General features: G+C 43.0%; 1 protein-coding gene across 1 annotated transcript; it reads left to right on the top strand.

The window, feature by feature from the left end:
• Positions 1-1,809: 1,809 nt before the first annotated feature.
• MRPS33 (mitochondrial ribosomal protein S33) lies at positions 1,810-10,531 on the top strand. The gene is made up of 3 exons (XM_051640890.1): positions 1,810-1,919; positions 4,862-5,117; positions 7,771-10,531. Exons 2-3 carry the CDS (start codon positions 4,903-4,905, stop codon positions 7,874-7,876), a joined length of 321 nt encoding a protein of 106 aa, XP_051496850.1. The 5' UTR covers positions 1,810-1,919; positions 4,862-4,902; the 3' UTR covers positions 7,877-10,531.
• Positions 10,532-16,378: the final 5,847 nt, after the last annotated feature.

Raw genomic sequence — 16,378 nt, forward strand, 5'->3', positions numbered from 1 at the left:
AACAGGAAGGTGTTTTTCAGTGGTCTATGTGCCAAATTTATGAGTTTGGTTCACAAATGCAAGTACTATTGGATATTTTCGCTGATGAGGACAAATGAGATCAAACCAGTGTAACTACTGACACGGGCAGAATGATTTACCTAAAATATTTTGCCACAATCCTTTTAAACAAATAAAGACATTTGAAGGAGTGGAATGTTGCAGTACATATTAAACTGCCATCATTATTTTAGAGATGAAGAGACAGTAACTTGTCCCAAGGAACCATGTTGAAGAGTGGCGAAATGGAGTGGAGATGGCTACAGAGAATCCAACTGCTCAATCCTCCAATGTACAAAAAGTGAGCTCAATTTGATGTTGTATGAGGAAAAAGCCCCAAATAGCCAGCAGCTGTGTCTCACCATAGTTTCTAAAACTTATTTTCAATGACAGGAGGTATTCCAATCTATATGGAATAAGCATTTTGGAACTCGTAATGTTTATACAGTTTAATCATGGTACAAGAAAGTGGTGGTTGCTAGGGAGGCAGCGATCATGATTTGATTATAATAAGCAAAAAAGGACATTCCCAACCAGGGAAAGACTCTCCTACACACAGGGAGATACTTCAGAAAGATTATCTCCATCAAGACAAAATCATGAGAAAAATACGACTCAAAAATACAGACAAAAATGTAAGTGAGAGTTCTTATTATCTTATTCCATAGTCTAGATGATTGCATAATTAACAAAACAGACAATTTTGGCCCAAGGACAGTCTTGGCTCAGCAGCAGGATGAAGGAAACACTCAGAGGTTAAAAATGTGGTCTAGAACAATGTGGCAAGGCAAAAACATAGAAGTGTTCTGAGGTATAAAAAAAATTTAAATGACAGAAAATGCATGAGTGACACAACTACAGACAGTATTGTGGGGAGTACAACCCTGCTGAGGTGTTTGAGTATTTAGAGAGCAAAACAGCATAGAAGTGACAGATGGTAAAAACTTCTATTCCCTCCTTAGAAAGATTAAGGAAGAGGCACTTTATTAAAAAAAAAAAAAAAAGAAAAATACCTTCTAGTCCATTAGTGGGTAATAAGGGAAAACAACATCGACCAGAACAAACATTTTAAAATCAGGGTATCTAGGGAACTTTTGTATAATAATCCTTGAAGAACCAGCAAAAGAAATGGAATGTTAATTGTAATAAATCTCGGAACATAGAGGAAATTACAGATTATGTCAATGTTCAAAAAGGCCATGAGAGGTGACCGAGATGCCTAGGCCATGGCTGATCAGCTCCTGGGAAGCATGGGAAAGTCAACAGGAAATTAATCAAGGAAGGACTGAGGAACAAGAACGTCTTTAACGCTGAAAAAACAGATCCAGCCAGACAAACCCAGTTTCATCCTTTGACGGCATTACGCGTTTGGCGTATAAACGTAATCGCATCGTTGTCCTTTCCTCAGAGGTCTGCACAGGTTTAGCACCTCCTGGCACGGATTACGAGTTCCCCTAACTCCAGCACCGGGAAGGCTCACGCCAAGCGGGCTCGGGAGGAGCCGACGCGGCCGCGGCGGGCAAGCCCGGCCTCACGCCCCAGGGCTGCCCCTCGGCCCGCAGCCCCGGCCCGAGGCTGGGGGCACAGGGGCGAGCGGCCGCGACGCGCGGCCAGGGGAGCCGCATCGCCTGCCGGCACCGCCACAGGGCGTCGCGCAGGGCCGGGGAAGCGGAGGCGGCCGCGCTCGGGCAGGCGGGGCCTGGCGGGGCCGCCCCGCAACGGCCGCCCCGCAACGGCCGCCCCGCAACGGCCGCCCCGGCGCGTGACGTCACCCGCGCGGCGCCTGGGCGGGGCAGCCACTGCGCCTGCGCCGCCGCCATCGCTGCCCCCCGCGCCCCGGCCCCGCTGCTGCCGCCGCCGCCGCCGCGCTCCGCCCGCCGGTCAGCCCGGGGCGCTGGGTGGGGGCGGAGGGGTCTTGTGTGGGGAACGGGGCCCGGGGCTGCGTGCTAGGCGGGGGCGACGCGGCTGCCCTGGGGCAGGCCCTGGGGGGTCCTGCCGAGCGGGCCTCGCCTGCCGGGCCCCGGGGCGGGCTGCCGGGCGGGTGGCGCGGATCTCGTTAGCGGAGGGGCCCTCGGCGCGGTTCCCCCGGGGGGGCAGCTGCAGCCCCCGGGTGGGTTTGCACGCGTTGGCTCCTGGAGGGAAGCGGGCCCGCGGAGCCGGGAGGGACGGGGCCGTACCCGGCCTGGGTGCCCCTCGGGTAGGGGGGTGGCCTGGGGCAGCCTGGTGCTCGTCGTGTGGTTGTAGACAAATCATGACTGGAAACGGAAAGTTCTCCTGGCACCTGCTAAGTGAGAAGGAAGCGGCCTGAGGCAAGCTAGCCAGTCGGGAAGGAAAATCCCAGCCCGAGACGGGAAAGCAAGGCTTGGAGTAGCAATAAGGGGTGGGGTGCAGGTAAAGAAGCGGCCCTGGATGGCGGTTTTGCTTTTGGTTTTCGTGTGCTAAATTACCAGTAGTTGATTCTGAAAATATCATTGCTGTAAGTGCCAAGAAAAGACCTGTTCTGGTAGCATCTCGCAGGACCGGAGGTTGCCCTGAAACAGGCTTTGGACAGCTCTGGCACTTGGGAGTTTGTAGCCTTTGACTTCCTCAATTCTTACACCTTCTTAGACTGGCAAAGATTAAGGGAGGTCTCCAGCTTTGGCTTGGGCTGTTTAGATTCCCTAGCAATTCTGAAGTGAAAAGCAAGCCCCTCAGACCACAGGTTTGCATTGTTTAGGAGTGAAAGGTATTTTCATTTTAAGGCTACAGTTGGAAGAGACCAAGCAAGTTTTGTGTTTGAGTCTGGTGATGTTTTCACAGTGAAGATGTGATTAAGAGGGGGACAATTTTTTTGTTTATATCTGAATGTAGGAATCGGGACTGGCTGTTCCAAAATGGATGATTTAGCAAGACTTAGTTATCATACCTGATAATAGATGCTCATGTTGAAGTGCTACTCTGCAATTATATAACAGCTTCTATCTTCTCACACTAGGCCTGCTGTCTTAACTTCACGTCTCTCACACTTTGCCTTCCCTTTTGCTAATCTTTTCATTATTCTCTTTAACTCAGATTACTTGTATTATTTTTGTGCTTGATTTTTTTTTTCCTGCTTCCTTTCTAGTGCTTTGCTAACAGGAGTAAATCAAAGTAGGCAGTTGTACATCAGGTCCTCTAGTGGGCAGAAGTATGTAAGTGAGGTTATGAATGCTTCAGGTTTGTTATTAAAACAAGCTCCCTTTTATACTGAAATGGACTTGGCCCTGTCCTGCTGGTTACTCCATGTTCTTTAATTTTTTATGCTTATCTTCTGAAATCAGCTGTGCAGTATTTCTTAAAACAAGAACTTTAGTGTCAGTGTAGTGCACTTGAATGAATCCTGCTTATTTCTCTGGAGACTTATGTAATCACTTATTAAAAAAGCCACAGTACAAGCAGCATATGGCTTCAGTACAGGATTATGGGACCCTATTCTGCAAAGGGAGTAAAGATGAAAGGAGGAGAAAAAATGGAGAGGGGTAGGAAAGCTGAGAGAAAACCCTTCTCCACACTCCTTTAAGAGAGTGTGGATGTTGTCTCTGATGGCCTAATAACAGTGGTTTTGTCCTTAGAGCATTTTTGTTGCAGAGGTAGATGTCTTTACATGGGAGGTAGCTGAAAGGATGGGAAGCTGCTGTTGTAGGATTTACTTGGAAAAAAAGAATCTAGCACAGGGAAAGGATTTTTTCCTCTCTTAAAATGAACAGATATCAGGAGAGACTGAAAAGAGATTAGAGAAAAAGCTGATGGAAATGAGCAAGGGAATGGAGTCAAGATGGGAAAGATCTATGTGATTTATATAGGGAAACATTATTTATTTAGTTTATTTTTAGAATTAACAGACTTTTTTTTACTAGATGGACTGTAGCAATGTTCATAGTGTTTTAAATAGGGTGAGGAATTTTCATGAAAAAAAACTTCCAAGTTGCTCCCTCAGTGTGTTTAAGTGGTGTCTTACCTTGTGCTTGTGTAGAACTCAGAGGCATAGAATCATAGAATGGTTTGGGTTGGAAGAGACCTTACAAATAATCTAGATACACCCCTTGCATGGGCAGGAACACCTCCCACTAGATCAGTTTGCTTAAAGCCCGATTCAGCCTGGTCTTGAACACTTCCAGGGAGGGGGCATCCACAGCTTCCCTGGGCAACCTGTTTCAGCATCTCACCACCCTCTTAGTGAATAATTTCCTCCTAATGTCTAACCTGAATCTCCCTGCTTCCAGTTTTGATCCATTACCCCTTGTCCTCTCACTACAAGCCCTTGTAAAAAGCCCCTCCCCAGCTTTCCTGTAGACTCCTTCAGATACTGGAAGGCCACTCTAAGGTCTCCCCAGAGCCTTCTCTTCTCCAGGCTAAACAGCCCCAACTCTCTAAGCCTGTCTTCATAGCAGAGGTGCTCCAGCCCTTAGGTCATCTTCGTGGGCCTCCTCTGGACTCACTCCAGCCGCTTCATGATTTCACACTGTAATTGTTCCTGTGACTGGAGTGTGAAGGTAGCCTTAAGCAAGCTGAGTTCCATCTGCTAATAAACTAGCCGTGGTAAATTGTGGTTCAGTGCAGATACTTCTATAGTCTGGATTGCTGTCTGCAGTGACCTAGTTGGGCTGTTAATTGTACCTCAAGTAGAGCAGATATTCTTTATATGCAAGGTTGTGTACTAAAAATTAGACTCATTTTGTGCAAAGAATGCATGACTTCAAGTGTGATCAGTGTACGATGAATTGTTTTGTTTACCTTAACTCTGGGATACCTTGTAATTCTCTGTCATGTTAGAGTTGTGGCTCTTTTGTGTTTCCTTTTGCAGGAGGGTCCGTGTGTCTATGTGTGCCCACTCTTCCTTGGGAGATGTCCAATGTTTCCAGTTATGCCCTTCGAATGGCCCGGCTGAGTGCTCAAATATTCGGAGAAGTTGTCAGGCCAACTGACTCAAAATCTATGAAGGTGGTGAAGCTGTTCAGTGAGCAGCCTTTGGCCAAGAGGAAGGAGGTCTACGACTGGTATCCTCCTCACAACACCTACTACGCCCTCATGAAAAAGCTCCGTTACTTTGGTCTCTACAGGTAATCTCTGTGCTTACAGAGTGGGAGCAGGACTGGAGATGGGAAGGGGGTGGGTGTGAGTTTTGTTGCACTTTTTTCCTTCAAGGAAAAGAGGAACATAGAAGAGGGTTTAGTTTAGAATATGGTGCATATGGAAATATGAACTTGATTGTTGCACCAAGGGCAAGGAGAGTAAAATAAGTTGGTATTGGCTATGTAATTTTACCATCATTAGAAGTTGTTGTGGGAAAGAATTTCGGTGTAGTTATAGCCAACGAGTTATATAAGAAATAGTTCTTGTTTTGGCTTTGTGGGAAAGGGAAGAGAGCTTTCTCAGGCGAAGAGATGGGTCTGCAGTTCTGAATATGGCAAATGAGTATACTACAAAAATGTGATGTTACCTTGACACAGAAATTGTGCTGAGACAGCCTTACCATGTATTCCTCAAAAATTCAGCAGCTAGTAAGTGAAATTTAAAAGAGAAGGGAAGTCTGTGTTAGGATGGAGGGGCTTTTTAGCCTTTAAAATAAGTTAAATTAAATTTTGTTTTAGTAGCCTTGTTAATTCCGTCTTCATCCAGTCCAGTTGTTTAATTTCTGAATGAGTTTCTCTAGTCTTGAGTAGGAAGAACCGCACTACTGAAGAACACCAGCAGAAAACAAGTGCGATTCTCTGACTCTAATCAGGTAGCGTTAAAGAAAACCCTTAAACATGAGGCTGTTAACCCTGTAAAGTCAAACCTGATTAGTTTCTACTGTTAGTATCGCATTAAGGATTCCATCCAGGATGCTCTTGATTTAGGTGGGCAGCCAATAGCTGTTGACTCAGAAAGCCTCAATGGCATGATCATGTTCTTTACTTTTCTCCTTCCCCTCCTAATCTCAGCTTCGTTCCCTGGCTGCTTTGTTTACAGAGAGCTTGTAGAGAATCAGGTTTGCTGGTCAGAAGTATGTAATGAAGAGTCATAGACTGACAGGGCCTGATGATAACTAACAAGCTTTTTGTTTCTTTTCTAAAAGAGTTGTGTTTATAAATAGCAGTGCAGCAGTCTTAGGCCACTTAGGATGTTCTTTTTAACATCTTTATCAACAGTCTTGAGGAGATGGAATGTACCCTCAGTAAGTTTGCAGATGACACCAAATTGGAGTGAGTGTTGATCTGCCTGAGGGTAGGGAGGCTCTACAGAGAGACTTGGACAGACTAGATTGATGGGCCGTGGTCAGTTATATGACCTTCAACAAAACAAGTGCCAAGTCCTGCACTTGGACCACAACAACCCCATGCAATGCTACAGGCTAGGGGAAGAGTGGCTGGAAAGTTGCCTGGCAGAAAAGGACTTGGGGGTTCTGATGGATAAGCGGCTGAATAAGAGCCAGTGGTGTGCCCAGCTGGCCAAGAAGCCAATGGCATCCTGGCTTGTGTTAGAAGTAGTGTGACCAGCAGAAGCAGAGGGGTGATCATCCCTCTGTGCTTGGCACTGCGGAGGCCACAGCTTGAGTACTGTGTCCAGTTTTGGGCACCTAAGTACAAGAAAGACATTGACGTGCTGGAGCATGTCCAAAGAAGGGCAACAAAGCTGGTGACGGGCCTTGAGAAGAAGTCTTACGAGGACCAGCTGAGGGAACTGGGGCTGCTTAGTCTGAAGAAAAGGAGGCTTAGAGGAGACCTCATCACTCTCTACAACTACCTGAAAGGATGTTGTAGAGAGGTAGGCACTGATCCTCTTTTCACAAGTAAGTGGTGACAGAACAAGCGGAAATGGCCTCAAGCTGCACCAGGAGAGGCTTAGACTAGACATTAGGAATAACTTTTTCACTGAAAGGGTTGTCAGACATTGGAACACGCTGCTCAGAGATGTGGTTGAGTCACCATCCCTGTATGTGTTTAAAAGTTGTCTAGACATGACGCTTGGGAATGTGTCTTAGTGCTGGACTTTAGGTAGAGTAGGGTTAATGGTTGAACTCCATGATCTTTGAGGTCTTTATGAACCTAAGTGATTCTAAGATTCTATGCAGATGTGACTTTTGAAAAATACCTTTGCACTGAAAAATACAGTGGCAGAGATTAAATAGAATTTATTAGAACATTATTGAGGATTCATTATATCTGCCAGCCCATTTATCCTCTTTCCTTGTTTATTCTCCTATTAAGATTCTACCAGTCTCTGACACTTTCTTCATAACTCATTCTTGAAGTCACCTGAGAGCAGTGTCATGTACTGTAATTACTTCTCAGCATGCCCCTGTTTTCTTAGAAGCTAATGATCTGAACTTACTATCTAGCATGGAAACATTATGTGCTGTTGCTAGACTGCTGAGCTAGATGAGAAGGGGAATTCTCATTCTTGTCTCTTGCTGATTTTTATATTTTACCACTCATTTAAACACAGTGGATCAGTAAATGCAATGGAAACTATGTATATATGCAGACACCAATTGTTGCTGAAAAGGGCAACCTTGTTAGTTCTCAAAGTACCAAAGGAAATCTTTCATGTTATTCCGTCTGAAATTGCTGCTAACAATAACAGTGAATACATTTCAAGGAGTTTCAGTATGGACTTGACTGTTAAAAACAGTTTTGAGGTTTTTTTCCATGATCATAGCATTCAAAGAACCTTTCACATCTAGGGATTCTGAGAAATAGCATAAACTTCTTTCTTTCCTCCCCCATCTAGGGATGAGCATCAGGACTTTAAGGAGGAGATGAGGCGATTGAAAAAGCTCCGTGGGAAGGAAAAGCCAAAGAAGGGTGAAGGAAAGAGAGCACTCAAGAAGAAATAATGCCGTTTGGACAGTATAACTCACTACTTGGGAAGAGCTGGAGAGCAGCTGTTCTCCAGCCTTTCTGTTCCCAGCTGGAGAGGACTTGGCAAGTGAGCTGCATGTGGGGCACAGGAAACATGCTGTGAAATACCGAAGTCCACCTTGGGAATGCACTTAGATCTTTGTGGTTTTATTGGGTTTTAATATCTGTGGTTTAAATATACTGTATATTGTAGCGCATTCATTTGTCAGAGCCCTCTCTTACCTAAGTAGTAAAAGCTATACTAATAAAAAGAAGTGGTCAGTGTTTTTCTTGGAAATACTTGTAGTGGTTTCAGTTTTTCTTGATCTGGAAAATTGTTTGTCATTGTCTGTTTTAATTTGTTGGATTAAGATGAACATTGTTTTTCATGTGGCTACAAAAAATAGTTTCCTGCTTCTACTGCTGCCTCTCATCTTGCCTGTTATAGTGAGTTTAACCTCAGGTATCTTTAGTGTTAATTTTTTTAAGTTGCTTTTAGAATCTATTGTTCTGCATTTAGCACTGGACATGGTCCAGTGTCTGCCCACAGCACTCTTGTTGTACCCTGAATATTTAGATATTGCAACAGAAGAGGCTGAAGTTTGAGGGCTTAAATTGTTTTCCAGTTTGAGACCCCTTACTGATTATCATTTTAAATTTACTGTAATAAAAGGATTTTGAATATATTTTAATTTCTTCGATGACACGTGGGAAGTACTTCATAAGCTGATGAAGTTTTACTGGTATTCAGTTTGTGGCTTTACTGCTTGGCTTCTCCAGTGTTGGTAATATTAGTAACTGCATATATCTACCATTCTTACCTGTCAGTCTCCATCTCAGAACAGAAGGTACAGAATGCAGCTGTGCTGCTCTGTGTGAACACATCTGCATCTTGCCTGTGTGTGGCCTGAAACAGCATCTTTTTAGTTTCCAGACCATGTAAGCTTAGAGTAACGTCCTGGAGGTAGTAAAGGAAAGCTGTTATAAAGGTGGAGTGACCAGAGCAGAAAGTACCTGTACAGTCAGCTTGGGGTATTCTTGAGAGAGGCATTCTGAAGTCAGGAGCAGTGCTAACCTACTGACATTTTGGAACCAGGCTTGTTCAAATTTAAATGTGTTTGAAGGGATCTGTTCAATCCTTGAAATTGGTGGATCCACATAGGTTGGGAACAGCTCAACAACTGTACTATGGCAAGGTTATTAAAGAGGTGTTGATTGTACTAAGTGTGTTCTGGTGAACTGTGTAGTTGTTCAGTATCCTTACTGAGTGTTACCTGGTTTTCTAACTCTTAAGAGAGGATGATTTTAGGAGATCTGCAGTATTGTGGAAGAAGTGCCTGAGTTCTTACCATGGTCAACAAAATGCTATAGAAGTTAGTAAAATACATATCTGCTCTGTACTGTAGTGCTAAATTTCTCTTATTCTAAATTAAAAACCTTTTAGTAACTTGCAACTTGTGCTCAACTCTGATGTGGCATTTTGATGTTCTGTGTGCTGTTTATGGGTTGTGACCTGTCTGGTACTGCAATTTACAAAGCCTGTGATGGACCCTCTTGAGAAGTACGTGGTTCCTGGGATATATGTGTGCAACTGAGGGGAAGTGATCTAGTTCCCTCAAATTATTCTTCAGGAAGGAGAGAGCAGATGGAGCCAGGTACTAGGTAGGAGAGGGAATTGCCTGAGTAGGAAGGTTGCTGCTGCTGTGTTTCTGGCTGTGAGTGGGTGGGGTGGGGTTGCTCTGTTGCTTTGTTTAGTGGAGAGAAAGACCAGTTCTGAAACTCTACTAGAATTAACTGTTGCAGCCATGGACATCTGGTTAAGTGTAGGTATGACAGCTTTGGTGGCAAGCACTTGGTGTCTTCCAAAATTGAACCAAAGATCAGTAAATATTTTCCCTGCAATTTAAGAGGAAAAATAACAGCATCTTTGTTGTTCCTGTGACACAGTAAAAGCTTTGACAGTGTAAACACAAGAGAGACCGTGTGCGTGCATCAAGAAGTGAGTTATGGTTCTACTCCAGTAAAGTATGCATGGCCTTAAATTCTGTGTGTGGAGATACCTGGTTATGAGTATACATAGGATATAGAGAACAGTGCTACAGCACGATTGGCCATCGCTTAGGCTTCTGAATCCATGTTTAGCCTGCTTAAGGCTGAGCATCTACAGACCCCTGCTGAGGGCAGTGAATGCCACCAGTGCTCAGTAGCTTAGTGTGCCACCTCGCTACACATGGATACGGACTCAGCAGTGTAGTAGTTGATAATTAGGCTTGAGGATTGTATCTGTTCTTCCTTGTCTGCTCCAAGCCACTTAGCTATTTATGGGTTTTGAGAAGTCCCTGTCATCAACAGGAAAGTGAAAGGCTTGTTTGACTAATCATGTATAATGATCCCCTGTGTCTACAACTTGCCAGAGCAAACCTGCTCTAGAATCAAAGCATCACCCTGGGAACGTGCTTCAGGAAGATACTTATTGCAGCATATCCAAGAAGGGAGAGGAACTGATACAAGTGCCTGTGAAGTAAGCAGACATGAAACAAATGGACTGAATTGTTGATTTTCATCTTTGGAGTGTTTACAGAAATAGTGGATGGAGCAAAAAATTATAACTTTTTTAAACAGCAATAAAAGTACATGAGAGGTTCCCTTGACTGGTGTTTTTTTTTTTTAAATTATCTTTCTTCTGCAGTACTCATTCACTAGATATAGGTCTTCCTAAAAGTGACTGTTTCTCCTCCCCTGACACTTCACTATAAAATAACAATGATTCAACCATTTTTGGGGTTTATCCTAGAATGGGGATAATCCATTGCTTGATGGGAGCATTAGTGTAACTATTTTGTTTCAGAAAATAGCTTTCTCCACTCCATAGCTGGGATAGAAATACATGCTTTCCTACCTCCCTTCTAACCCATGCTCTGTCATTTAGGAATTCTTTAATTTAGGAACAGACATTGCCTGAAGATGACCACATTTTGTGAGGCAGAATCTAGACAAATTGGAAGTCAATCCTAAAACAGCATGCCAGGTATTTATGCAGTGTGTGCATTTGGGAGGAGAAGGAGAGGTTCAGCCACATTCTGAGAGAAAAGGATGGCTATAAATGCTTTTTGCAGCTATGGATGTAGTGGTGTACCTATTTTACGTACAATCCAGTTCAATAGGATTTGTATTTTGGGCTTTCCCCTTACATTGATTCATCTCACCATTCAAACTTCTGTGTGTTTTGTTACAAAATTCACTCCTTTCCTGGGGGCATGAACTGACTGTCCTTGGCAGATCACAGAATCACAGAAGAGTAGGGGTTGGAAGGGGCCTCTGGAGATCATTGAATCCAAACCCGTGCCAGAGCAGGACCACCACAGGATCTAGGGCAGTTTATACAGAAATGCATCCAGACGGGTCTTGAAAGTCTCCAGAGAAGGAGACTCCACAACCTCTCTGGGCAGCCTGTTCCAGTGCTCTGTAACCCTTGCAGTAAATAATTTTTTCCTCATGGTGAGGTGGAACTTCTGTGCTCTAGTTTGTGTCCATTGTCCTTTGTCCTATCACAGGGCATGACTGAAATGAGATTGGCCCCTCCTTCTTGGCACCCACCCTTCAGATACTTACATTAATTGATAAGATCCCCTCTCAGTCTTCTCTAGACTGAACAGCCCCAGGTCTCTCAGCCTTTCCTCATTAGACAGGTGTTCCAGTCCCTTAATCATCTTTGTAGCCTCTGTTGGACTCTTTCAAGTAAATCCCTGTCCATCTTGAACTGGGGAGCCCAGAACTGAACACAGTACTCCAGATGTGGTCTTACTAGGGCAGAGTAGAGGGGGAGGGTAACATCCCTTGGCTGGCTGGACACACGCTTCTTAATGCACCCCAGGATACCATTTGCCTTCCTGGCCAGTGGTTACTGGCCAATTCATTGGCCAAAGATGCTTAGCTGGATGTTTTAATTCTTGATCAGAATAAACCTGGTTAGCTGATCTCTGAGGGACTGCCTGAGAGTCAAAACCCTCACCTGTTCCCAGTCCTGAACAGCTTCATTAAATGTCACTGTTTCCTTATTTTACAGTGCTTTAACTATGCCTGTCTTTAATTATACTCTGATATAATATAGTCGTAGCTGCTGCACACTGCCCTGATAAACACAAGTTGTTTTGTGAACAGGCTGACCCAGTTGTATACAGCCTATATACATATATATGCACATATATATGCAGTTAATGCTAGAACCTGTTAATATTGGAAGTCCTGCAGACAGTTCACTTATATATGACCATACTTTGTAATGGTGGAAGAAAAAAAAAGAAAAGCAGTGCTGCTTTCTGGCAAAAGTACCAGTGTGTTAAAGTATAGATATATGTGCTCTTCTCAGGGAAGTATTAGCTTGGAAAAAAGTTTCTCCTAAGGTGAAAAGAGTTAATTCTACTTATCAAAGCAGTGCACTGAGTTTACATAGGTCAGGAAAATGCACCTGAGCTACTGTATCGTTTTAGACAAATGCTTTATCTGTCTTTACTGTGTTTCTTCATTAGTAAAATTAGAATAATGGTCACTTAGTGAATAATGTCATGAGGATAATCTGCTTTTAGAATGAGAATTGTCCCCAGGAGAACTTTGTGTAAAGAACAGCTTAGTCTGGCTATGGGAGGACCTGTACCTCTGCATTTCAGAAAGCTGCTTTCACGCAACAGTTGACAACGTGTTTAACTTAATGTGGTACATTACTGCAATTTACTCTTCTGCTTAGATGCTAGAGACTTCAGATGCTGGAAAAAATCTGGATTGGGTCAGAAAGTTAAAAAAATTTAAAAATCATAGGTATTTCTTAAACTGTAAACATTTTTTAAAACTTTTGAGACATCTGTGTACATATTCCTCTACCACTTTGAGTTTGAAGGGAATCATTTAAAAAAACAGCAATCAACAAAGTCTATATGTTTTGGAAAAGCTTTACAAATCTGAAGGGCTGCTTTGATGAGGAAAAGACTGTTTTGCATGTTTTTTCTTTCTTCTAAAGCACAAAGGATAATATGCAAAGAAAACAAGTGCTATGAGAATCTCTGATTTCTTTAGGCTGTTTTCCTCTTTAACCGTGTCCTGGTCTGAGCCAGGATGAAGCAAATTTTTATTTTACTGATTTTTTTACATTCAATGAACTGTCTTTTAAGCAGCACACTTGCTGAAAGTAGCAGCAAGTTTTCCAGCTGGTGGACTGATAAGCCTTGAATGTTTATAGATATTGCTGAGAGATCAAGGACAGTTTCCTCTGCTTGTTGGATTTGCTAAAGGAGCAGAAGAGTCACGTCTACAACACTCCCACGGGGAGGAGGAGACTAGACAGACAGCAAAATTGGCTAACCAAAATATTCCATCTGTATTTATACGTCACACGGTATAAATTCAGAGATCACAAAAGTCAAGTCCCTCTTCCCTTTCATCCACAGCTGGTGTCCAGCAAGGACTCTGTCTATCCATCCCTAGGCCCATGTGTTACTGACCCTCAGAACTCTTCCCTCAGCTCCTGTCTGCTCTGCCACTATCTCCACAGTGGTCTGGGACATTTCTGAACTGTTCACAGCTCAGAAGATGCTGTGAGAGTTGCTGGAGGGGTGGGGGAGGAGAGGTGATAGGGCTTTTGCACATTCCTGAACCTATTTGTATATAATTGTGCATGTTTTCTATTGTCATCACTATCTAATTAAAGCTGTCTAGTTTAGTTTTCAATCTGGAAGTCTCTCTCCTTATTCTCTCTCTCCTTTCCCTACCTGAGTGGTAGAGGGAGGGGATCAAGAGCTGTTGTCATTGGTTTAATTGCTGATCCTGAGTCAAACTGTGACAAACGGTTTGATTCTAAAGGTTCTGGTACAATTCCTTGGGATTAGATCCTGGAAACAAAGTCCTTCAAGGGAACATTGTCTGTTCCTCCTCTTGTTACTGACGTGTGTAAGAGCAGAAGCTCTTTCTGTTTAACATCTACAGTCAGCATTATTTTTCTAAACTTTCCAAGCAACAATGGAAAACTCAAAGGTTCTAATAATTATTATTTTTTTTAAAGGCTTTATTAGGCTTATAAGAGGAAGCAGAAATTAAAACAATACCCTTATCATAAATCCTAGAGTTAAAACTTAAATTATGTGTGTAGGTCAGATACTTAGAATCGGTCTTTCTGTGCCTACTCAGCTGGGTTAGCATAAAGAAAGGCATTTTTGTCTTTTCACATCTTTCTCTTCCTTACTTTTCCTTGTGCTTTTCTTCAAGTATAATAATTATATGTCTTGAGTACAGAGCAGAAGGAACAGACATGAAACCATCTGAAAGAATTTGCTTGTGAAGGCTCAGTCACAGTAAAGCACAGCTACAATGTGTCCAAGTGTTGAGCGTAGCTGTCGACAGATATTAGAGGGACATCACTGCCATGCTGGCTGAGGAACTGCTTAGGGTTGTCTAAAGGAATAAATACAAAATCAACAGGATAATGATCATGACATTGAAGTGTCTTTATACATACTGCATTGAATTGTTCTGGGTGGAATACTGTGGAAAATTCCACAAAGTGAAATATTTAGAAAACTGAGAATATTCCCAAGAAGTGGGTTTGGCTTCTGTTGCCTGAGCCAGACAAAGCTAGTCTGAGCTAAGTATTATACAAAGCACAGCACTAAGACCACTTATGTCCTGGAACAGGAGAAGGCAAACTGGATGACCTCATACATTGTATCATATCATAGCTAGGTCTATGAAAACAAATCTCACCAAGAGCTAAGAAAGGATTTTCATATCCATTAGGTTTTCTGTCTATGCTTGAAAGTACTTTACTTCATCCCAGAACTCACAAAGTTGTGTGTAAATATTTCATGGAGTTCAGAGGGTCTCTCCCATTTTGGCTGTTGTTTCTGTGGGTCTGATGTTTGTTTTATGGGCTCTTTCAGTAAATAGGCTTATAATGGTATTAGAAGCAAAATCCACCTGAGGTGCAGGTAGTCTAAAAACCATTCTACTGCTACATGCAATTGTGTGCTCCTGCAAATACGTGCTTGCAAAGGCACCACATTTCTCAGTTTCCACTACAGTCTTGGCTGGATAAAAGTTAATAAGTTGACTTGGTCCCCAGCTTTCAAAAGTGGATGTCTAAAATGCTGCTCCTGATTCAAGCACCTACAGAAGTGGTCGGTGTGAATATTGAGTATCATCAGCTGGTATGAATGAGACCTCTGAATACCGGCTTGGTAAATCCTATGCCAGCACAGAGGGTTGTAGCCCCCTTTAGCTTTTGACTGATAGTGGTCTCCTCAGGACAGGACTGATCAGACAGCATCTCTCCAGAGGCTCTGTCACATCTGTGCATGCAATATCTGCTTCCCCAGTGATACTCAGTGATGATGAGAGTACATATTAGGCTGTCTGGGTACCATGCATTGGTTCCTGTAGAGAAGTGAGTTGCAGGTGGCTTAAGGAAAGGCTCATCCACTGAGCCATTGCAGAGGTACAGCTGAAGTGTGCTGTCCTGACATCTGGGTGATGCTATCTGACAACCAGCAGCTATTATGGACAAGGTGCAACATTTCTAATTTCTATACTTGTATGTGAACTAGCCTGTGTGACAAGCAGCATAAAAACTGCTTCTCAGAATGTTTCTGGGAGAGTAGCAGGCAGTGACAGAGATGAACTACAAGGTGTGAGGGTATTGCATTCAGTATTGAGCTGGCTAGGTAACAGATAAATTTATTATATGTTTTGGGGTTTTTTAAATTCTCTCTAAGCTGATATTTTAAAGCGTGGGGGTTTTAAAGTTTTTTTTTAACAGTTTATGCTGGCTTTTTATTTAAGTAGAAGGTACATGACTGATGTTTCAGCTGATATTACATAGTATTACATTTTGGTTGTAGGCCTGGGAGCGCTTAAATAAAGACTCCAACTTGAAGCAGTATTCAGCTGGCTTGCCCAAACTGGCACTTTTATACCAGGAAGGAGCCCATGAATGAGGCAATGCAGATGCCACCTAGACAGATGACATTTCTTGTTTCAGGGGATGGGAGGCAATTGATACACTGGCTGCATGTGAGGCAGCATGTGTTATTTCTTGGCTGTCTGTCTTGGGTCTGTTTGGTGCAACTGATGTACAAGTAAGCTTTGTTCACAAGCTCTAGACTTCACAAATGCTTTTTGAATGAACAGCATAAATAAGTATTAATTAGGCTAGGGAATGTCAGAGTTATTACTGTCAACTGGAAAGTAACACTGCGGCCTCTTTATGGCTTTTACACCTAGTCATTTTACACCTGCGATGTTTGCCAAATACCTGACACCAATACAGTCAACAGTGTGATGTGTCTCTGTAGTTTCAAACTGAAGTTGTCTTATATCACCATCAAATTTATTAATAAACATTAATGCCCTCTGAGGACAGATAGTAGGGTATTGACTAGGCATGCAAATCACTTAAAAAAAAAAATAAAAAAAATTAGGACCTAAGCTTGAGCCTTTCAGAATTCCCCTAGAGG

This window comes from Apus apus, chromosome 1, assembly GCF_020740795.1.
Source record: "Apus apus isolate bApuApu2 chromosome 1, bApuApu2.pri.cur, whole genome shotgun sequence".
NCBI lineage: Eukaryota > Metazoa > Chordata > Aves > Apodiformes > Apodidae > Apus > Apus apus.

Bases quoted from the DNA above. Each gene is read 5' to 3' on its own strand.
- MRPS33 (XM_051640890.1), top strand. From the start codon at position 4,903: ATGTCCAATGTTTCCAGTTATGCCCTTCGAATGGCCCGGCTGAGTGCT. The intron at 5,118-7,770 runs GTAATCTCTGTG...TCCCCCATCTAG, and splicing joins CGTTACTTTGGTCTCTACAG to GGATGAGCATCAGGACTTTA.